The 24,320-nt window shown below is 37.1% G+C and overlaps 1 protein-coding gene across 2 annotated transcripts in view; it reads left to right on the top strand.

Annotated features, from left to right (window-relative positions):
* Positions 1-24,320, top strand: part of CSTF3 (cleavage stimulation factor subunit 3) — a 76,737-nt gene that overhangs the window by 7,172 nt on the left and 45,245 nt on the right. For both annotated transcript variants that reach the window (XM_031015928.2, XM_055356545.2), the window contains 2 exons: positions 12,435-12,536; positions 12,659-12,754. In XM_031015928.2, the coding sequence (XP_030871788.1) occupies positions 12,435-12,536; positions 12,659-12,754 (198 nt within the window). The remainder of the gene's footprint in view (positions 1-12,434; positions 12,537-12,658; positions 12,755-24,320) is intronic.

Here is a 24,320-nt window from a genome sequence, read left to right as displayed (position 1 = left end):
ACTTGGAATGACAAGTTTGTTGCCACCTTATTTTTAGTGAAACGTGACATTTGGAAAACATTTGTGGAACAGATAGATGAGGTGGTACATATTTCTGAAAGTGGAGCCCATGGCCCATTTATGTCATAATTAGGTGCTTTATAAAAGTATAGATACGTAGACTCTGATTTCAAACCTAACTGTTAAGTGGGGCTGAGAATCTTCGTTTGAAACAGGTACCACAGTGGTTTTTATGTCAATAAAAGCTTGCAGACCACAGAGTTAGATGATAGCTGGTTGTTTTAAAGTACATTCTTGATAAATAAGTGGATGAAAAAATGGCAGATATTTGAGGATGGTATTTTACTGATTTTTCCTGCCCACCTGCTCCCCACCCCCATATATTTAGTTATTACCCTGAATAGTGAGAAATACTCATTATAAAACCAGGGTTGAGGCTCAACTCTGCTTTTTCTGTTGGTCATAGTAAAAAGCTTACATCGTCTTAAATCTTTCAATCTACCATCTTTCTCCCCCTCTATTCATACTTTTGTGTTATCACTTTAACTGATCCCTACTTTAACTTAATTTCAATATGGCTCCTAATATAACACCTTTCTAATTTATCATGAAAGTAGCTATTTGGAGAAAGAGAATTATCTTTTTTTTTTTTTTTTTTGGTCTGTTTTACCTGCATGGTTGAAATGGAAGAAATTAGATTATTATTATTATTGTTATTATTACTATTGTTTTTAGAGATGAGATCTTGCTCTGTTGCCCAGGCTGCAGTGCATTGGCGTGGTCATAGCTCACCACAGCCTCAACCTCCTGGCCTCAAGGACTCCTCCCACCTCAGCCTCCCAAAGTGCTGAGATTACAGGTGTGACCCACTGTGCCCAGCCTTAAATTATATTATTTCAGTCATTAACATGATAGTGTCTGTCACCTCTTCACATCCCACCTTCCCATTAACACCTCCTAATAAAAGTTATGAGCTCATATAGAAAGAAAGTGGTTAGGAGTTTCAATAAAGCATAACTCATAGGGCTTTCCAGAGGCTACATCACCTATCCACAATTATATGTAAAGGCTGTTAAAAATGGTCTTTCCTCCCTTTTCCAACTACGTAACTGTGAGACTAAAATTTTTTCATATTTTTCATCTAAAGCAATATATTGTAACAGATTGAAAGAAGCAGATAATGTCTTCTATTCAGCCAGACATTTAAAAGATCATGAAAATGTAAAATGGTGCCATTCTTTTGACTTTTTTTTTTTATTTTGGAAAATTTCCTTCAGTAAAATATTTATATTCATATTTAAGGAATTTATTATTTTTAAGTGAATTAAATACTTTAATTTTTTGTTTTAATTTCTGATGTAAGTAACGATAGAATCCCTCTGGGCTCCTCAATTATTATTGTTATTTTTTTTTTTGGAGACGGAGTCTCACTCTGTTGCTCAGGCTGGAGTGCAGTGGTGCGATCTCAGCTCACTGCAACCTCCGCCTCCCGGGTTCAAGCGATTCTCCTGCCTCAGCTTCCCGAGTAGCTAGGACTACAGGCATGTGCCCACACCCAGCTAATTTTTTGTATTTTTAGTAGAGACAGGGTTTCACCAAATTGGCCAGGCTGGTCTCGAACTCCTGACCTTGTGATCCGCCCGCCTCGGCCTCCCAAAGTGCAGAGATTACAGGCGTGAGTCACCGCGCCCGGCCCGAGCTCCTCAGTTTTTAAGAATGTAAAGCAATCCTTTACAAAATGTTTGAGAATGGTTGGAATAGTACATCATGTTTGTGAAGCCAAGATTGTAAGTTCTATTTCTCTGAGTTAGCTTCACATAACAGACGGTTAAACATGGAAAGTGGCAAGGAATCCCACAGAATAGGATAAAATTTTTGTAAATCATGTCTGATAAGGGATTTGTAACTCCAACATGTAAAAATTCATTAATGAAAAAACCCAGCCAGGTGCGGTGGTGCACGCCTGTAGTCCCAGCTATTTGGGAGGCTGAGGCAGGAGGATTGATTGAACCCAGGAGTTCAAGTCCAACCTGAGCAACATAGCAAAACTGTATCTCTAAAAAGTAATAATAATACATCCAGTTTTTATTTTATTTATTCTTATTTTTTCAAGACATAGTCTCGCTCTGTCGCCCAGGCTGGAGTGCAGTGGCACAATCTTGGCTCAGTGGAACCTCTGCCCCTCCCTGCCGGCTCAAGGGATCCTCCCACCTTAGCCTCCTGAGTAGGTGGGATTGCAGGTGCCTGTCACCATGCCTGGCTAATTTTTTGTATTTTTAGTAGAGACAAGGTTTCACCATGTTGGCCAGGCTGGTCTCAAACTCCTGATAAGTCCAGTTTTTAAATGGGCAAAATATTTGAACAGACATTTCTCCAAAGAAGATGTACAAATGGCCAATAAGAAAATGAAAAGACACTCTACTTTGGTAGCCATCAGAGAAATGTAAATCAAAACCACAATGAGATATCACTTCAGACCCACAAGGATGGCTGTAATAAAAAAGATAATATCAAATGTTGGTAAGGATATGGAGAAATTAGAACCCCTTATACACTGGAAATGTAAAATAGTACAGCCCCTTTAAAGTCTGGTAGTTTTTCAGAAGGTAAAACATAAGAGTTACCACATTACTTAGCCATTCCATTTCTAGGTATATATCCAAGAAAAAGGAAAACACACAAAATGAACTCCACAAAGAAATCTTAACACACTAATGTTCATAGTAACATTATTTGTAATAGCCAAAACTGGAAACAATCCAAAGTCCATCGGCTGATACATAAACAAATGTAGGATATACACATAATGGAATATTGTCAAAGAAAAGTACTTAATATATGCAAAAACATGAACTTTGAAAACACGCTAACTGAAAGCCAAAACAAGGCCAGTTATGGTGGCTCACGGTGGTAATCCCAACACTTTGAGAGGCCGAGGCAGGTGGATTGCTTGAGCCCAGGAGTTCAAGACCAGCCTGGACAATATGGCAAAACCCCATCTCTAAAAATTATAAAATTTAGCTGGGCATGGTGGCACATGCCTGTAGTCCATTATTGGGAGGTCTAGGTGGGAGGATTGATTGAGCCCAGGAGGTTGAGGCTGCAGTGGGCCATGATTGTGCCACTGCATTTGAGCCTGGGTGACAGAGTGAGATCCTGTCTCAAAGAAAAAAGAAAACTAGAAACAAAAAGAACACATACTGTATGATTACATTAAATATGGGCACATCCCTAGAGACAAAGTAGATTAGTAGTTGCCCAGGGCTTAGGGATTGGAGGGAAATGGGAGTGACTGCTAACAGGTACAGATTTCTCTTTGGGGTGATAAAATGTTTTAAATGTGTGATGGTTCTGTAAACTTGAATATATTCATAAATAAAAACTATTGAGTTATACACTTCAGATGGGTGAATTGTATGTATGTGAATCATGTCTCAAGCCAGTACTAAAAAAGAAATTATAAAAGCTTAAATACATAATATGCTTATTCTACTTTCAAACCTTTTTTTTTTTTTTTGAGACAGGGTCTGGCTTTGTTGCCCAGCCTGGAATGCAGTGGTGTGATCTTGGTTCACTGCAACCAACACCTCCTGGGCTCAAGCCATCCTCCCACCTCATCCTCCCAAGTAGCTGGGATTACAGATACCTGCCACCACACCCAGCTAATTTTTGTGTTTTTTGTAGAGATGGGGTTTCGCAATGTTGCCAGGCTGGTCTCCAACTCCTGAGCTCAAGTGATCCACCTGCCTCAGCCTCCCAAAGTGCTGGGATTATAGGCGTGAGCCACTGTGCCTGGCCCCCCTACCTTCTTTCTTTTAGCCAGTTGTACATGGTTGTGTTATTCACAGAGAAGATAAAATTAAGTCATTGGTAATATGTATGTCTCGATAACTAGTCCAGTTTTTGCTGTACTCCTTTGATTTGGGGTCCCTGCCTGTTCCCCATTAACATCACCTGAAAAATGATATTGGGATTATAGATTATTATTTCAGAAGCAAAACTGGATTTTGATAGTTTTTGATAGTAATAAGTTTTTGGGATGCATAAGCATGGGACAGCTGTTCTTGCTACACTAAGCAGTTTGTTACAGAAGGGCATTGGAAACTTGCCCTGTTTTCTTTTCTTTTCTTTTTTTTTTTTTTTTTAGTTTGAGACAGAGTCTCCATCTGTTGCCCAGGCTGGACTGCAGTGGTATGATCTTGGCTCACTGCAACCTCCGCCTCCCGGGTTCAAGCAATTCTCCGGTCTCAGCCTCCGAAGTAGCTGGGATTACAGGGGCCTGCCACCACGTCCCGCTAATTTTTGTTGTTGTTGTTGTTGTTTGTTTGTTTTGTTTTCAAGACGGAGTCTGGCTCTGTCACCCAGGCTGCAGTGCAATGGCATGATCTCGGCTCACTGCAACCTTTGCCTCCTGGATTCAAGCAATTCTCCTGCCTCAGCCTCCCACGTAGCTGGGATTACAGGCATGTACCACCACGCCCAGCTAATTTTTGTATTTTTAGTAGAGACAGGGTTTTACCATGTTGGCCAGGCTGGTCTTGAACTCCTGACCTCAGGTGATCCACCTGCCTCGGCCTCCCAAAGTGCTATGATTACAGGCGTAAGCCACCATGCCTGGCCAATTTTTGTATTTTTAGTAGAGGTGGGGTTTCACCATTTTGGCCAGACTGGTCTTGAACTCCTGACCTCGAGTGATCTGCCCGTCTCGGCCTTCCAAAGTACTGGGAGCCACTGTGCCCAGCCTGTTTTCTTAAAATGACCTGTTCTGGCAACAGATTCAGGTAATAATACAACTTCGTTCCTTATGGAGGCCCAGTCTCTCTTCTTTTGGGTACTACAAAACTGTTCAGTTTTTCTTTGCCCAGTAGCATTATGGTAACCAGGCCAGAAAACAAAAATGCTTCACTCTCAGCGTTGGCTACCCAAGTGGTTCATAGCTGTTATGTTAAAAGGCTTTTTATTGTGAGAATTAAATGTGACCATAACCAGCAGGATATGCTCTTGAGCATTCTGGTTAACTTCCATTGTTAGTTAATGTGGTTGATTGAGAATTACATGTATAGATTGTGTTACGAACATTTAACTACTGAGGAGCTAGGCCAGAAAAAAACATTTAGTGATGTAACTGATACTTCTGCTAATTCCCCAGGTATCTGGATAGCATTTTAGGGATTCTGTGAAATTGGATGGGGGAAAAGACTTTCACTAATCGCTAACTGAAATTGAGCATTCCCTTTTATTATTAATGTAGGCCAGAATTTACAGAGGTAATAGTGTTAGCAGCAGCACTCATCACTCATGTAGTGAATTGACCCCTAAAGCTTGTTATTTGATGTATTAAGTATATATTACTATAAAAAAACTCTGGAGCAAGGAGCGGTGGTACACGCCTGTAGTCCCAGCTACGTGGGAGGCTGAGACAGGAGGATCACTGGAGCCCAGGAGCTCTAGATCAGCAATGTAGAGAGAGCCTGTCTCTTTAAAAAAAAAAAACAAAAAAACAGCAACAATACACACACACATGCTTTTTCCTTGAAAATCCCTCAGAATTTATGTATTTAAGAATATTATTCTGAGAAAAGGCTCATAGGTTTCACTAGACTGCAGAAAGATTCTGTGGCACCAAAGGAGCAACCAACTAGAGAGCATAGTTTTTTTTTTTTTTTTTTTTTGAGACAGAGTCTCCTCTGTCACCCAGGTTGGAGTGCTGTGGCGTAATCTCGGCTCACTGCAACCTCTGCCTCCCAGGTTCAAGCGTTTCTCCCACCTCAGCCTCCTGAGTGTGTGAGACTACAGGCACATACCACCACGCCCTGCTAATTTTTCTATTTTTAGTAGAGACGGGGTGTCACTGTGTTGGTCAGGCTGGTCTTGAACTCCTGACCTGAAGTGATCCACCTGCCTTGGCCTCCCAAAATGCTGGGATTACAGGCGTGAGCCACTGCGCCCGATGAGCCATGGTTTTCAACTAGGACTGCTATATGTTAGAATTACTTGAAAAGTTTTTAAAAAATATTGATAGTATGTACATTCCTAGAGATTCAGGTTTAGTTGATTGAGGGCGAGGCTTGGACATCTTTTAAAATCTCCTTCCCTTAGGTGATTCTAATGCAGAGCCAGGATTGAGAATCACTAAAGGGGTGGCTCATTTGATGTATTAAGGAGACATGTATACGTCTTATTGTGATTATGCTTGGTTGGATATCAGATTCTATGCTCTTCAGTTTCTCTCTTTTACAGATTATATGGTATACCTTACCTGATTTGGTAGGTTAATTTGAGCAAGTGGGTCTTGAGCTCCAGAATACCTATGAACACTAAAGTAATTTAAATAGCTCTCTAAATGCAAAATTGACCTTGTAACAAGAGTAAAAACAATTATAGCAGTAAACCTTGGCAGTGATTCTGCTTGTCTACAATCCTTTCCCTCTTTCAGAGGGCAAAAATCACAAATCTTAATACCAAGAGAAAAACGACCATATGTTTTAGTAACAAATTTGAGATTATATCAGGTTTATTCTTCAGTGATACTGAAAGGCTAAAAGAAATTGACAACTCATACCTTGTAGGATTCTTTGTCTACCCCATCCCCTGGCATTTTTCCAAAGCAAATCCATGATTCATAGTGGTTTTGGGTGTTTGTTATCACTGATTACCTAAAGCAGTTCAAGTATAGATGAACTGTTTTTTGGTTCCCATATCAGTTTTATTTCTTAGTTAATCGTTATCATTTTATAGTCGGTATCTGAAGACTGAAATTCTAGTTTACGTAAAATTTCTTTTTTTTTTTTTTTTTTTTTGAGACTAAGTCTCGCTCTGTTGCCCAGGCTGGAGTGCAGCAGTGTGATCTTGGCTCACTGCAGCCTCTGCCTTCCGGTCTCAAGCGATTCTCTTGCCTCAGCCTCCCAAGTATCTGGGACTACAGGCACGCACCACCATGCCCGGCTAATTTTTGTATTTTTAATAGAGATGGGGTTTTACCATGTTGGCCAGGCTGGTCTCGAACTCCTGACCTCGTGATCTGCCCACCTCGGGCTCCCAAAGTGCTGGGATTACAGGTGTGAGCCACCAAGCCTGGCCTCTTTCTTTCTTTTTTTTTTTTTAGAGACAGTGTCTCGCTGTCACCCAGGATGGAGTGCAGTGGCACAGCCTTAGCTCACTGCAACCTTGAACTCCTGGGCTCAAGAGATCTTCCTGCCTCAGCGTCCTAGGTAGCTAGGACTACAGGTGCCTGCCACCACGCCTGGCTAAGTTGTTTTTGTTTTGTTTTGGTAGAGACAGAGTCTCACTATGTTGCCCAGGTTGGTCTTGAACTTCTGGCCTCAAGCAGTCCTCCTGCCTCAGCCTGCCTAGTAGCTAGGGCTGCAGGCACACACCACCATGCCTGGGTAATTTTTAAATTTTTTGTAGAGACCAGTGTCTCACTATGTTGCTCAGCTGCTCTTGAGCTTCTGGCCTCAAGTGGTCCTCATGCCTTGGCCTCTCAAAGTGCTGGGATTACAGGCATGAGCTACCATGCCTGGCCTAAAATTTCTTTTAATTTTTTTTTTTTTTTTCAAGAAGTAAACCCATTGAAAGAATTCTTTATTTTGTTATGTATCCCAAGGGCCACTACAATGTCTGACACATACTAGGCACTGAGTGAATATTTCTCAGATGAATAAGAAAAATTCAAACAAACCAGAAGCGTATATGGCAGAGTAAGTGTATGTGTTGTTTGCATGTCTCCCTGCTCACCATCACTTTTTATTTTCCATGTGGCTATCTGCCATGCCTTGTTTTTTTTTTTTAAGTGACTACAAATTCCATAATTTATTTAATTGGTCCTTTTGTATATGTATTTATTTAATTTTAACAAATAGAGACAGGGTTTTGTACTCTTACCCGGGGTAGAGTGCAGTGGTGTGATTATAGCTCACCGCATCCTTGAACTCCTGGGGTCAAGTGATCTCTCCACCTTAGCCTCTTGAGTAGCTGGGAGTATAGGCATGCACCACCACATCTGGCTATACATAGTTATTTAATTTATTTTCAGCCTTATGTAACTATAGTCTAGTAGCTGACTCATTATATATCTTTGTGTACATGTGCAGTAGGGTGTTAATAGAAGTGGAATTCAGAATCGGACATTTATATTAAACATTGATCAGTTTCTTTTTTTCTTTTTTTTTGAGACGGAGTCTTGCTCTGTTACCCAGGCTGGAGTGGAGTGCAGTGGTGTGATCTTGGCTTACTGCAACCTCTGCTGCCTGGGTTCAAGCAGTTCTCCTGTCTCAGCCTCCTGAGTAGCTGGGACTACAGGTGTGCACCACCACTCCCAGCTAATTTTTGTATTTTTAGTAGAGACGGGGGTTTCACCATATTGGTTGGGCTGGTCTGGAACTCCTGACCTCAGGTGATCCACTCGCCTCAGCCTCCCAAAGTGCTGGGATTACAGGCGTGAGCCATCGCCCCTGGCCACATTGATCAGTTTCTACTTGCCCTTGCTAACAATATGAGAATATCTTTTTCTGCTTACCCTCACCAGTGCAATTTAATTATAAAATGTTGGATCTTTGTTTTCTGGTTTATATTTGCATTTCTTTTTTTTGTTTGTTTTTGAGACGGAGTCTTGCTCTGTCATGCAGGCTGGAGTGCAGTGGCGCCATCTCTGCTCACTGCAAGCTCTGCCTCCCAGGTTGACACTATTCTCTTGCCTCAGCCTCCTGAGTAGCTGGGACTAGAGGCGCCCGCCACCACGCCCAGCTAATTTTTTGTGTTTTTTAGTGGAGATGGGGTTTCACCGTGTTAGCCAGGATGGTTTCTGTTCTCCTGACCTAGAGATCTGCCTGCTTCGGCCTCCCAAAGTGCTGGGATTACAGGCATGAGCCACCGTGCCCAGCCAATATTTGCATTTCTTTTGAGTCTTTAAAAAGTTAATTATACACTGTTCTTATGCTTTGCCCTTTTTTTTTATTTTTAAATTTTTATTAAAAAATTTTTTTTGACACAGAGTCTCGCCCTGTCACCCAGTTTGGAGTGCAGTGGTGTGATCATGGCTCAACCTCCTGGGCTCAGGTGATCCTGCCACCTCAGCCTCCCAAGTAGGTGGGACCATAGGCGCATGCCACCATGCCCCACTAATTCTTTGTATTTTTTGTAGAGACGGGGTTTCGCCATATTGCTGAGGTTAGTCTCAGACTCCTGGGCTCAAGCAATCCTCCTGCCCACCCCCCAACCCCAAAGTGCTGAGATTGCAGGTGTGAGCCTCTGCATCCAGCTGCGTTTTCTTTTTGAACCACTGGTGGTTTATTGATTGTACTTTAATAAATTTAGTATTTTTGTCATGTGTTGGAGGTTTTTTTTACATTTGTCTTTTTTTATTTTGGTACTTTTCTCACGCGCAAATTTTAACTTACCATGTAAGTTTACTCTTTAAAGGCTTTTTTTTTTTTTTAAAGACAGGGTCTGGCTCTGTCACCCAGGCCTGAGTGCAGTGGCGGCAATCTCAGTTCACTGCAACTTCTCCCTCCCGGGCTCAAGCGATCCTCCCACCGCAGCTTCCCAAGTACGTGAGACTACAGGTGTGTGGCACACACCTGGCTAATTTTTGTATTTGGGTAGAGACGGGATTCTGCCGTGTTGCCCAGGCTGGTCCAGAAGAACTCCTGAGCTCAAGGAATCCTCCCGTCTCGGCCTCCCAAAAGGCTTCTGAAGAGCTTTTCCAATGCAGAAATACATTTCACCGTATTCTGGTCTAGTTCTGTCTTGTGTTTTGTTTTTAACATTTGAATCTTTGATCTCTCTTAAGTTTATTTGGGCAGAAAGAGTAAAGTAGGAATTCAACTTTATTTTGATAAAATTGACTTCACAGTTATTCTAACAGATGATTATATAGTTATTCTGAAACCATTTATTGAACAATTCACCATTCTGATTTGAATATGCCACCTTTATTATTTGCTGATTTTCCATTTGCTGTTCTTTCTGAGCCTGTAGTTTCATGTATGGGTAGAGCCAATAGTCCCTTATAAACTTTACAGCTTTAGTTCCTTGAGCAAGCTATTCATAAAGTTCTTATATGTTAGGAAAGCATCCTAATTTTAATTTTGAATTACAGTAGTCAACATGTCTTTTTTCTAAATAAGTAAATGCTTACCAGTGGTGCAAGCTAATTTATTCCAAAGAAAAGAGTTTATTTCTCCTAGGTAATTAAAAAAATCTGAACAGATACTTTTTTTAAACTTTTCCAAACTGGTGTTTTGACTGAATTGTTCCATGAAATACTAATTCCACTAAAAAAAGGGGGGGAGTGGTAGGGGAGAAAAGTGATAGGGGCAGTGCTTCCCTCTTTATGCTCGGATATTATCAATATATATTGCCATTTATAGATGTCAGGATGTCCTAGAAAAAAGGCAAAACAAAACTTCATATAAATTAACTTTTTTTTTTTTGAGACGTACTCTCTGTCACCCAGGCTTGAGTGCAGTGGTGCTATCTCGGCTAACTGTAAGCTCCGCCTCCTGGGTTCACGCCATTCTCCTGCTTTAGCCTCCCGAGTAGCTGGGACTACAGGCGCCTGCCACCATGCCCGGCTAATTTTTTGTGTTTTTAGTAGAGATGGGGTTTCACCATGTTAGCCAGGATGGTCCCAATCTCCTGACCTCGTAATCTGCCCGTCTCGGCCTCCCAAAGTGCTGTGTGGCTCTGTCACCCAGGCTGGAGTGCAGTGGCACAATCTCACTCACGGTAACCTCTGCCTCCTGGATTCAAGCAATTCTTGTGCCTCAGCCTTCCAGGTAGCAGGGATTACAGGCACACATCACCACGCCCAGCTAATTTTTCTGTTTTTAGTAGAGACTGGGTTTCACCATGTTAGCCGGGCTGGTCTTGAACTCCTGGCCGCAAGTAATCTGCCTGCCTCGGCCTCTCAAAGTGCTGGGATTGTAGATGTGAGCCACCACACCTGGCCTGTATGAATTAATATTTATCTGGCTTATTTGACCATCCCTTTTTGTGGTACACAGTAGTATTCTGAACAACAATTTGAGAATTAATACTTTTATTTTTGCTTCAAGTGCTGGCTACTATTTTAGGCATTTTTTTCAAAAATTAAATTTCTATAATAAAAGTAAAACTACCTTACCAAAGGATTTGGGGAATATTGAAAGAAAAGGGGGAAAAAAATCAGCCTCTAATTCTACTACTTATCTTCCAAGGATGACCAGTCTAAGCATTTGAATATATTTTAAAAATCTCTTTAATTGCAGATTTCTTTTATAGTTTTCATTGTATTGTACATACAATTGTGAATTGTGTTTTTAAAATTTCTTTACATCGAAATAAGATTTCCATGTCATTTCATGCATTTTCTTTGTGGCGCAGGATGAATGCTTTAACAGCAGTGTTTCTCAAAGTTGGTCCAGGAACCCCAAGGGTTCCTAAGGACTTTCAGAGGATCTGTGACTTCAGCCTGTCTCATAATAAATCTAAGACATTATTTGCCCTTTTTCACTCCTAATCTCTCACGGGCATACAGTGGAATTTTTCAGCATCTGTATGATCTGATAGGGCAGCAGATTGAATGCAGAAGCAGATGTGAAAATTCAGCTGCCTTTTAAAAAGTCAAACATTGAATGGATTTATAAATATGTAAAAAGCGACATTCTTATTACTGAATTTTAAGTTATTTTTTATAAAGAAAAAACATGTAAAAAGTTTTATTTGTAAATCAATCAATATTTAAATTTGTTTTAATTTCTAATATGGTAAATATTTGATAAAACCCACATAAAAGCTCTTTGTGGTTCTTAAATTTTAAGAGCGTAGAGGGGTCCTGAGACCATAAAGTTTGAGAGCTGCTGTTTTATAGTATTTAATACAAAAGTAAGTTTATTTGAATAAAAAATACTTGATCACTTGGTTTTATTATCTTTATGCAAGTTACTTCTGATTACAAATACAATCGTCCCTCAGTATCTGTGGGGGATTGTTGCCAGGACACCCCCTTAGATACCAGAGTCCATGTGTGCTCGTGTCTCTTATATAAAATAATGTATTTGCATATAGCTTACATATGTCCTCCCAAATACTTAACTCATATCTAGATTATAATAACGTCATATAATACAAATGCCATGTAAATAGTTGTTATACTGTGTTGTTTAGGAAATAATGATAAATAAAAAGGCTGTAGGTGTTTAGTGCTGTCTTTTTTTTTTTTCTCTCTGAGTATTTTCAATCCACCCTTGGTTGAATCTAAGGATGCGGAGCCCACAGATAAGGAAGGACGATTGTACACATAGGTTCTAGGAAACACGCTTCTCTTTTATAAGAGGATATTTTTATGCTTTGTAATGTGACATTGCGTCTGAGGACTTTATCGTTCATGAATTAAGTTAGGCATGAGATTTTTAAAACAGTAACTTTAGTTCACTGTTGTTTTTTTTCCCCAGGCAGCTGAGTATGTCCCCGAGAAGGTGAAGAAAGCGGAAAAGAAATTAGAAGAGAATCCATATGACCTTGATGCTTGGAGCATTCTCATTCGAGAGGCACAGGTTTAGTGATATAGGATTACATTTCCTTCTCTATGGGTCCAATCACACTACTTGGTTCTGCAGTGAATAATATTTTCATAATCCTAACATTGTAAATGCTGTTTATTGGTTTTCAATTTTAGAATCAACCTATAGACAAAGCACGGAAGACTTATGAACGCCTTGTTGCCCAGTTCCCCAGTTCTGGCAGATTCTGGAAACTGTACATTGAAGCAGAGGTTACTATTTTATTTTATTTTTTCTTATATCAGCATCTGATGGGAATTGCAGCATTCACTGTAGTGATAGAAAACAAGTTAGGAACATAGCCAATTAGGACAAGGAGGATTTAAATGTGTCTTACCTTTATTTTGTAAAATAGGTATAAAGGAGTAATTAAAATGAATTTTTGAAATTTGGGTCTTTTACAAGCTGATGATTGTTGCATTTTGGAGTTGCAACAACATTAAAACAGTTTCAATGGTATTGGAGTGCTTTAGCCTTTTCTTTACTTGTCATGTGTCAATTTATTGCCTCCTGTGTCATTTATTTAGAACTCATTTTTCTTTTTATTCCTACTTACAAACTAATATGAATGGGAGTATATGAAAATACAGAAATGTTAACTTAGTTTTTCATAGAATATTTTGAGTGTCTGGTGAAATGAAACATTTTAAGAGAAGAATTACTTCACATTTTAATTTTGTGAAAATGCATGGTTTATCAATGTAAGCACTTCAATAATTTAACGATTTTTCTGTAAGATAGTTTATATTATGCAAGAATAAGCTAATGTGATTCAAACCTATTTAATCCTATTTAATCATAATTTTACCCAATGATACTTTGATATTTTTTTCTTTGCTTTTTATATCTTGAAATTTGAACCCAGGCATGTATATTTTAAAGAGTAAGGACCCCATTCATGATTATGGTTAGGAGGAAAATGTTAATTTTTGAAGACTGGAATTAGTAAAAATCATAATAAAAGTTTTAATGTGTCAATAACAATTGGCACCAAGTAGTCATTTTCAGGTTATTAATATAAATTAATGATATGGAAGGGGTAAGATGTAAATAACTGATATCCACATTAAGCTGAAAATTATATGCATTTCTTTTTGTAACTTATGCAGTACTCTTATTTTTAATATTAATTTTGTGATATAGATTTTCAGCATAATCAAGTACACTGCAGCCTCAACATAACATTTTCTGCTGTACCTGAAATTTGATAATATTTAGGTCTGTTTTGGACCTATTCAAAGGGCTTTGGTCATCAGCAGTACTGAATATACTTCAGCACAACACAGTGTCATCTGTGATATGTCCTCAGAATGGACCCAACCAATAGCAGATTTAAATAGAGGCTACAGTGTACTCATTGTATTTGTGCTATAGTTTAGATTGTATTACTTGGTGGGGAGGGAAATTACTGGATAATAGCAGGAACATTGTGTGTGTTTTATTTTTGTGTGTGTGGTTGTGTATGTGGTATGTATGTTTGTGTGTTTGTATGTATGAGAGAGATTGTGCCTTATGTGGAGTCTGGTAGTTTTGGCCCATGACCATACCTTAAAGTTTCATCACCTATCCTCTGGGACCATTTCTTTCCTTAATATATTTAAATCACCAAAGTAGCTTGGCACAAAACAGGTGAGGCCTGTCTGAAATATGCTGAAGCCTGTGCTGCTTTGTATTAACTCATTGAAACAAGGAACCTGGATCACCTGCACCTGATCTGCCTTCTAGTCTGGCTTTAGAAACACATTAGACTTAAATTCAAACGCACCAGAAATGAAAATAATTGATATATAGTTGTTTTTGTATAATGAAGTAGAACTTTCTGAGTTTTTGAAATTTCCTTGTTTCTCAATTATTCAGGCATTATTCATGCATTTTATTATAGCGTAAGTTAAACTGAAATAGGCAGTTAGATACTCCATTCTGTAACTCTGAACACAATGGGTTTGTTTCTCCAATTTCCTAGCTGTAAGTTACAAACTGCATCCTAAAAAAAAGTTTCAGGAAGACCAGATGTTATTCCAAGGGGCTGAAAGTTGTCTACATAACAGGCTCAATTCATATAATGAAATGAAGAGCTGCTAGCAGTTGCCTGATGTATTTATTGGTAATATTTGCAGTTACTTCACGCACACAAACATACACACGCGCACAAATAGGTATATATAACATGTATTAAGAACAAATGGTAAATAATATATATGTATATTTTTTAAAATTTATATTTTTGGTTTAGGAATTAAGGTTTTAAATTGAATGCTGGTTTTAGAAATGCATATCCTGAGCTGTGTTTTTCTCTTTCCTGGTTTGCTGTTTATTTTTTATTTTCACATTTTATATTTTTGTTTAGCCTGTGAGAGGCTAAAGTTTTCTTTGATCATATCACTCAATGTGGCCATTAATATTTCTGGAGAAGACACATAACCTATTTATAATACTTTTTAAAAATCTGAAGTGATAATAAGAATGTTTTTACGTTGAAAGTAATACTTAAGTGTTTACATAACATTCTGTATGCACTCAAGAAAATAAAGTTTTGTTAATACATTTGTTGTAACTCAGTACTTCATGGTGGGAAAATTGTAATGTTCATTTCTTTATATTCAGCTAAGCCAACTTGTGTGACTCCAAATACCTTTTTTTAATAGAAAATACATACATCTTTAGTAACAGAAGATAATTTGCTTCCCCAGAGAAACTCCTTGCAAATCCTATTTAAGTACAGAATGTCAAAGGAAAAAAGTATTAAACTTTTTTAAAAAATTTGAAACATCAGTTGGAAATGAGAGCATATTAATTATTTTTAAAAAAGTTAATGATGCTGCTATATGAGCCAGTGCATCAGATTTGCTCATGACTGAGCAGTATCTATTTAGCTATGTAAAATTTGGATTTAAAATGTCATTCTGAATTTGTCACATGCTTTCATTTTTTTGCTGTAGCGTGGAAATTGTTGGAGGTAAAATTATCTTGCTCTAGTGAATGGCATTTAGGACAAACTTCTGTGTATTCTTAATATATAATTTCAAAAACTAGGCCAAATTACTTTGATGTTATATATAATACATAGGAGATAACATTTTGCCTCCACTCCCTGAAATACATTGTTCTGCTCTTTATTCCAAAACTGCTATGTCACATGATTTAACAGTATTATAAGATGAGCAAGTCATTAATTGTATGACTATTCTTAAAGTGATAGTTATCAAGTATAAAGTTTAAATATCACTATGATATGAAAGTACTTTTGTGACTTCTTAGTTTCAAATAAAGGAAACATTTAAATATGTCTCCAGCTATTTAATCGGATAAGGATATCTTAAATGCAGTTTAGTGTATTTTTGGATTTAATAAATGAGAGGTTTTAAACACTTGAGTTAAGTGGAATGCCCAGTCAGAGCCTCAGTGCTCTTTAAAGAACTACTTTTTACAATGATCAAAAAGGTCACTAAATAATCACAAAATTGAGAAAACCTACAGAATTTTGACATATTCTTTTAAATTGTTCTGCCCCACCCAGCCTGTGGTTTCTGTAGCTTTTCATGTAATTAGGTGATGAGTGACAACATGTAAGCTACAATATCTTATTGTTAGAGAAGTAATTTGTTTTGAATCGGGCCACATTCATAAGGAATTTTTTTACTGAAGCGTGTTTTTTATTGGTGGCTGAAGGAGAAATGAAGAAGGTAATGCTGCTGGTAATAGCAATGATGTATCTTGCTGTCTGTGAAAGCTGTATTTCTTTAATAAAAGCATATAGAGAATTGATTGTTTTATTTAAAATTTTTACAAAAGGTGAATTCTTTTCTCTATACTTGGTTTTTCCTTCCTTATAAATAATGGGTTGTGTAGCATACATTTCAGTTTTTCAAAATGACCTTTCTTCTTGGAAAATGGAAGTGAACTCAGGATGCAACATGAGTGTCCTAAATTGAAATAAACTTTTCCACTGTTGATACTGTTTTAATACCTTTACATAGTAATTTAAATTACTGTATTATAATGTTTTCTTTCTGTTGAGCAATGTGATTTTAAAATGCAGATACAATTACTGCATTATATAGATTATGGTGATTTCTATACTTCAGCTTGCAGCCTTTTTACCAAAAAAAACTGTACTCTTTTCTTATAGATCTACACTTTTCCTGTTTGTAATAAATGTTGGTCCATGTCTGTGTGATTATTCAGATTTTTACTTTAAAACTCAATATGCTTTTTTATCTAGTTTCTTAGATGCATATATAAATATAGAATAGAGATGTAAAAGAAAAAAGTACTTGTAAACAGAACTGAGTGATAATCTGAAAGTGCTTTGAATAAAGTACTGTTTGATAAGCAAAGGAAATATTTGCATGTTGACTATAATAAGTAGTATAAACTATTTTAGGTTTTATTGAATTATCTGATTCCATCCCTTTTCCCTATCCATTCTATAACAGAGATGTTTAGATGCTGTCACTTCTACTAACATGGTCTATACATTTTTTCCCTTGGGACTTTTTTTCTCAGCCAAAGCAACTACTTTCAAAAGGATGTAGTCACTTAGATAACAACATTTCTTTAAATAAAACTGTATGTTTTCTAATCTTTATAATTTCTAGATAATTCTTTTATGTGAAATGTAGCCATTTATTTTCAAGCAAAATCTTGTGCTAATCAACCTGATTGCCTATATATTTCTCAGCTTTATAAAGCAAAACTAATCTCTGCAGTCATTAGTAAACACATTGAAAATATATGGTCGTTTTCTTTACCCTGCAAAGACTCTTACGTTTTAAACCCAGCTTCTTTATATTCTATTCTTTGGTGTAATAAGAGTCATGATATATTCTGAAATTGTGGAAAAAGGTTTATGATAAAAAATGCATATACATTCTAAAATTAATGGTGAAACAAAAAGGACTATTGGATCAGACAATTTGAAGTTTTTGGGGGAGGTAGTAATGTTTTACCTAAATTTCCTAGACATTCATGGAATAACATAATATATATAATACCTAATACTTAGTTGTTAAAAATATTGGGTATTATAGTCATTAGGATCATAGGGGATAATTTTGGTTCAACACTCTATCCCTGTCCCAAAAGGTATTAAAGATATGCTGCAACGTAGCATCCATGAATCAACACAAACATGTAAGCCCCTCATAATATCACAGAGCTAGAAACCTCCATATTTGGAAATAAAACTAATTCTAACACATGAGACTTTTTACAGTGCTGAGCATTTTTGGTTATAACTTGAGCTCAGGGGAATCAGGTGGCAATTGACTTTCCTTTATAAAACAAAAGGACCAGTTTAAGTCAAAAGCTCAAATATTTTCTAATGGATTGTTTGTATTTTCTTTAACGCATCAGCTTTGAAACAGCTATTCCTTTGGAATGAGTCTGGTTCAAGGCACTTCCAGGAAATGAAGATGTCTAAAATATTACCAGTGACATCTGTAAAAAGTTGCACCTCTAAATAAATGTGGACAATGCATTTATTAGTTGTAACTTATTACTTTCAATTTTATTACTTTAATTTTACTGAATTTTTAAACTTTAAATTTTATTATTAAACCGGTTTGCTCCTAGCAACTTGGTAGCAGAAAACAAATAGTTGGTTGGTATAATGGCATAATAGGTTGAAGTCTGCATCTAGATTTTTTTCCCCCACATACCAGAATCCACAACAGTTTGAAAAAAAATTGTGAATATTTGCTTTGAATACAACTTCTTGAGAAACTCAGCTGCTTTTCTAAGACTCAGGAAAGCATAATGTGGGTAAGTTTTACCATTTTGTATGCTAGACCTCCAAAGAAAAATTTTCTATTTGCAAGTGTTAATTAAGCAATAGTTCTAAAGACAAGTTGACATCAGCGATAGGATTCAAATGTAGTTTTGAAATAGTACATTGCACCGTAGTAAGGGTCAAAGATAACAAGATCCCAAAGCTGTTTTTAGTCTTTCTGAAATGAAATCTAAATACTTTATTCATGTGACAGAACATGTTCAATTACAACCTTTTATTTAAATGCAACATTTCAGCTCTAGCATGTACTGTTGACATTTTAAGTCTTCCTTTGTCCTAAGATTCATATTCTGCAACTTTTCATACTGGATTTGAAGAAAAAAGAAGGTTGGCCATTTTGTGATGATGGTTTCCTTGGAAATTTTTTCATTCACCAGACTATGACTACTGTACATTTTACATATAGTTGAAGTGGACATAATGTTTTAAGCCAGAAATTTTTAGAGCTGGAAGATGAATTAGTTTAGCCCCCTCATTTTATATGTGAGTAAAATAAATCAAGACATTGTTATCCCTGGAGCCAAAGTTTACAAACTTCACTGCTTTAGAATCACTTGGAAAGCTTTTAAAGCATACAAGCTTCCCAGTTAGCATACCAGCCCTGCTGACTCAATCTCTAGAGGATGGACATATGGTATGTGTTTCTGGCAGCTAGTTTTGGGAATTGAGGCTTTGCAGGGCAGTAATTGAATCTTACTGCTGTCAGTAAATTTTATAGTTTGCAGAATACTCCCTATACTTGCCTGGACAATAAAGTGATTAGTCTCCTGGCTTGCTTTTTGTATATAATCGAGTGATCTTTGAAGCATCTACTATGTGCTTAGTATATTGTGACTGTTAGATTCACAGTCAGGGTCAGGGTTAGGGTTATGCTGTTTTAACTGTAACCGTTTTTTTACTAACTGAATTTATTCCTGGGTTTGAAAACTGATTTTCTGGTTGCGTAAACTTTTTTAAAAAAGACAATCACATGAGTGCTAAACTAAGAATCAGATAACCTTTAAGGACACTTCAAGTGTTATGGGAGAATCATCTAAGCTGAAGAATGTGGCTTAAAAGAATTAACTGCAGCTAACTTGTACCCTGTGTAGAGTTTGAACAAGAGTGCCACATCTTGGTATTTATTTTTGGTTTGTTTAGCTAACATCCTTTTATTTCAGTGCAACTTGAGTGTTGTACTGGTACTTCTCATTCTTCTGGGTGGTGGGGAATGGGATGTTTTCTCACAAATAACCAGTTATTTCTAACTTACTATAGTCAGGTTCAGTCCATTTCTGAGCTTTTCACTAGAAAGATCTGTAGTGTTTCTCAACCATTTTAAACTCATATCCTTATAAAAAATGAAAACTCAAATGCTTCCTTAATGGCTTTTGACAGTTTTAAAGTCAAATTTGATGACTAAAAAGTCCACCAGTGGTAATTTTAGAATGGTCTTTTCAGCTGTAGTTAAGAATCTAAGTACTAATAATATTTAGAATTACATTAGACTAAATTTTATAAAACTTAAATGTCCAAAATGACAACACTACTAAGTATTACAGAAGTGCAGTGTCATTGGAGGGAAGATTGTCAGCAAAATAACTTTGTTTCCTGTGTTGGTACATTTCTTTTAGTTCCCTCATCCACCATTTCCTTTGGTTTTGGCTATCGTGTATGAAGAGAATTTTTGAAGGTTTTGTGCTTCCCGTATTTGGGGTATGGTATTGGGTATTAGGTGAAAAAATGCTTAAAACTTTGATTATTTAGGTTATCAGAGTTGAAGATCCAATCACGGGAGATCACATGGTTTAATCTGCTTTGTATTGGTTGAATAACAAGAGCATTGCTTTTAGGGTTTACAGACTGACAGTTATTTAAGCAATTTTTGTAATGCATTTGTAACTTTATTTTGAAATTACTTTGAACTTACAAAAAAGTTGCAAGAACAATACAAAGAACTCCCATATATATTTTGCACTGCTTTTTAACATCTTGACATAAGTGCTTTACTGAATCTTTATTTTTTTCCTAACTATAGGAGATTGCATTGCATATATTATGAACTTTAATGCTTTGATGTGTTTGCTAATAACAAAGATTCTTATACATACACACAGTTGAGTGATGCAATTCAGGAAATGTAACATTAGTAGAATAATCTGCAGTCTATGTTCTACTTTTGTCATGGTAATACTCTTAAATTTCTTCTGATTCATTATCTAATCCAAGGCCATTATATAATTGTCATTCCTCTTAGTCTCCTTCAATGTGGAACAGCCCCTCAGCCTTAATTTGTTTTGTTTTTGAGTCTTGCTCTGTCACCCAGGCTTGAGTGCAGTGGCGTGATCTCGGCTCACTGCAACCTCAGCCTCGTGAATAGCTGGGACAAGTGTGCTCCACCACACCCAACTAATATTTGTATTTTTAGTAGAGATGGGGTTTCACCATTTTGGCCAGGCTGGTCTCAAATTCCTGACCTCAAGCCTTCCAAAGTGCTGGATTACAGGCGTAAGCCACTGCACCCAGCCCTCAGCCTTAATTTGAATTTGTCTGATGCTTCATCATTAGATTTAGGTTATAGGTTTTAGCTGAAAAGCCACCAAAATGGTCATGTGTCTTTAGTGTATCTCATCCAGAGGCATAGTAATGTTCATTTGTCCCATATTGGTGATGTCAGTTTTCATGATGTCGTTCAGGTGTTGACCAGCTTGTCCACTCTGTAGTTAATATTATTCCTTTGATAATTAATAGAAAAAATAATGGGGAGATAATTTGAGACTAAATATTGTATTCTCTTCTAACAACTGTCCACTCCATTTAAACCCTATTGATTCTTGGTTGAATCAGTGATATTTTTCCATGGAATTATCTGGTGTTTTTCAATATGTTTATTGAGTGGAAACAGGTATTCTATTCATGACTCAAACTTTATTGTGTTTGAAAACTATTGGAAAGTCCTAGCTTTCCCCTCCCTACCATGATTTTTTTCATTTAAGAAGCTTACTAGTGAGTATAGTTAGTAAAGATAATTTTCAGGATTTTGTCAAATATAAAATCATTTACTGTAAATGATGCCTGTCAATTCTGTCATAAATCATATGGGGAAGAAAACTTAAAAATTGTTACTTCAAGCATTAGGTTATATATATTGTATGTTACATATATATTATATATAAACTGTATGATATAGGAAATGGATATCTATATTGATTTACTTGACCAAATGGCAAATTATTTTAAATAAGAATTTAGATATTTTAAAAATAATGCCATCTTTCGCTTTGTAAACAAATAGTGAGTCAAAAAGATCATCTAGACAAATACGTGATCATTTGCAAATGCTACATTATTTAACTCGTTAAAAGTTTTCAGTTGTTAGCAACACAAATGATGAAATTCTTAGCACTTTAAAGGAAATAGTTTCTATTAGCAATTAAAGATGTCAGATTGCTTATCCATGGGAATATTTGCCAAAAGGTTCCTTTTTAAATTTGAGTTTCCTGAGTTCACAGAATAGTTAGGAGATTAGCATTTAAATAACAGGTATTCCAAGTCAAAATAACTTTGAAAAAAAGTGTTTTATCTGGCTGGGCGCAGTTGTTCATGCCTGTAGTCCTAGCATTTGGGAGGCCAAGGTGTGCAGATTGCTTGAGCCCCAGGAGTTTGAGACCAGCCTGGGCAACGTAGTAATCACCCCATCTCTAAAATACCTTTTTTTTTTTTTTCAACAGAGAAAATTATTATTCAAGTTCAGTTTTTTATTATGGGGGAGGGGAACTACTCTGTCCTGTGCCTCAACTGCAGGGCCAGAATTTTTCTTACTGTGTTACTGTAACAGTGGTCTGATCATATTTGGTAGTATGGAAAAGGTATGTTTAAAAATGTCTTCATTTATTTAAAGAAATGCAGTGCAAGGAATCTGCAGGTAACTCTATAAAGGATATATGCGGAAATAGGAATGAAAGAATTTGAAATCTGGGGACACTAGGATATTCTGCTTGCAGCTTCCTTATTACTAGGACCTTAGCCAAACAATTTAATGTTTTTTCTTTCCAACTTTTTATTATAAAAATTTTCAAACAAATTTGAAAGAATAATATATAGTCAATACCTGCGCACCTCTACATCGGCTCAATAAATGCTTTATATTACTCTGCTTATATAAAGAATAGTACCCTGTAAAACCACAATACCATTATCACACTTAAAAGGAACAATAATATTCAAATCTTTGTTTTTTTGAGACGGAGTCTCTGTAGCCCAGGCTAGAGTGCAGTGGCACGATCTCTGCTCACTGCAGGCTCCACCTCCCGGGTTCACGCCATTCTCCTGCCTCAGCCTCCCGAGTAGCTGGGACTACAGGCGCCCGCCACCACTCCTGGCTAAATTTTTTTTTGTATTTTTAGTAGAGACGGGGTTTCACCGTGTTAGCCAGGATGGTCTCGATCTCCTGACCTCATGATCCGCCTGCCTCAGCCTCCCAAAGTGCAGGGATTACAGGCGTGAGCCACCGCACCCGGCCTGTTCAAATCTAATTTAATATTCAGTTCATGCTTAGATTTTTCCTCCATGTGGGCTTCTAGTCACTAGCCATTATACGAACTGACCTAAGAAATCTAAAATACAGTATAGTTGTGGAAATAGCTATTAATATATAGTAGGTTTATAACTGACTCTTATTTTTCTTTGATCAGGAGTTTTTTGCATTCTTCGTTAGCTGTCTCAGTATTAGGTCTATCAATATTTTGGTGGGCATTTGAAAAAATGGATTATGTATAGCTACTCACAACCACATAAAATTGCTTCAGAGAATTTAAGCAAACCTTTTTAGAAGATTTTATGGTACAATAACTTCTGTGTAGCCAGGTTATCCTTTGTATAAAATCTTATCTCTAAAATTCTAGTTGCTATTCTCCATACTTCCATAGTTTTTTAATTTTTAGCTGTAGATACTTGGACTTAATTTCAGAGAGTACAAAGGAATGCTGTACACAAAAGGGGCAAATCTTTGTAATTTTGGATTTTAAGAAATTTGTAAGAGCATGTATTTTCTTACCTTTTTGGGACAGGGTCTCACTCTGTTGCCCAGGCTGGAATGCAGTAATGTAATCATGGCCTACTGCAGCCTTGACCTGCACAGGCTCAGGTGATCCTCCCACCTCAGCCTCCAGAGTAGCTGGGAATACAGGTGCATACCACCACACCCGGCTAATTTTTGTGGTGTTTTGGGGTTGGTTGGTTGTTGTTTTTGGTAGAGACAAAAATAACAAAATTTTGTATTTTTTTGTTTTGCCATGTTGCCCAGGCTGGTCTTGAACTCCTGGACTCAATCAAAGAACATATTCTTTACCACTTTGAATATTTTTTTACATTCCACATTATAGAGAGAGCAGTAATTTTTACATCTGTTTCTGGGTTAGGAATTAGGAGTGTTATTAAAATGGCATTTACTTAAATCAAGGCCAAAACTAAGGATTTAGGTAGAGTGTATTAGCGTTTCAATACCTGCTTATTAAACAGTTGTTTTCATACTTTTCAAAGATGTGTAGAAGTTTTGTAAATAAGTTTTCTGATAGGATAAACTAGATTCCCTATGATCTGTTATTTATTTATCATTGTTTTGAGACAGAGTCTCACTCTTGCCCAGGCTGGAGTGCAGTGGCGCAATCTTGGCTCACCACAGCCTCTGCCTCCTGCATTCAAGCGATTCTCCTGGCTCAGCCTCCCGAGTAGCTGGGATTACAGGCGCCCATCACCACACCTGGCTAATTTTTATATCTTTAGTAGAGACAGGCTTTCACCATGTTGGCCAGGCTGGTCTCGAACTCCTGACCTCAGGTGATCCACCCGCCTAGGCCTCCGAAAATGCTGGGATTACAGGCATGAGCCACCATGCCCAGCCTGATCTAAAAGGAAGTTTTTACTAATTGAGATTATGAAATTTTATGAAAAATAAAAATGAAAGAGGGGCACAATATCTAGCTCTGTATTTAAAAATATTAAAAGGA

This window comes from Gorilla gorilla, chromosome 9 (genome assembly GCF_029281585.2).
Source record: "Gorilla gorilla gorilla isolate KB3781 chromosome 9, NHGRI_mGorGor1-v2.1_pri, whole genome shotgun sequence".
In the NCBI taxonomy this organism is placed as follows: Eukaryota; Metazoa; Chordata; class Mammalia; order Primates; family Hominidae; genus Gorilla; species Gorilla gorilla.
This window is presented reverse-complemented; position numbering and strand designations above follow the sequence as displayed.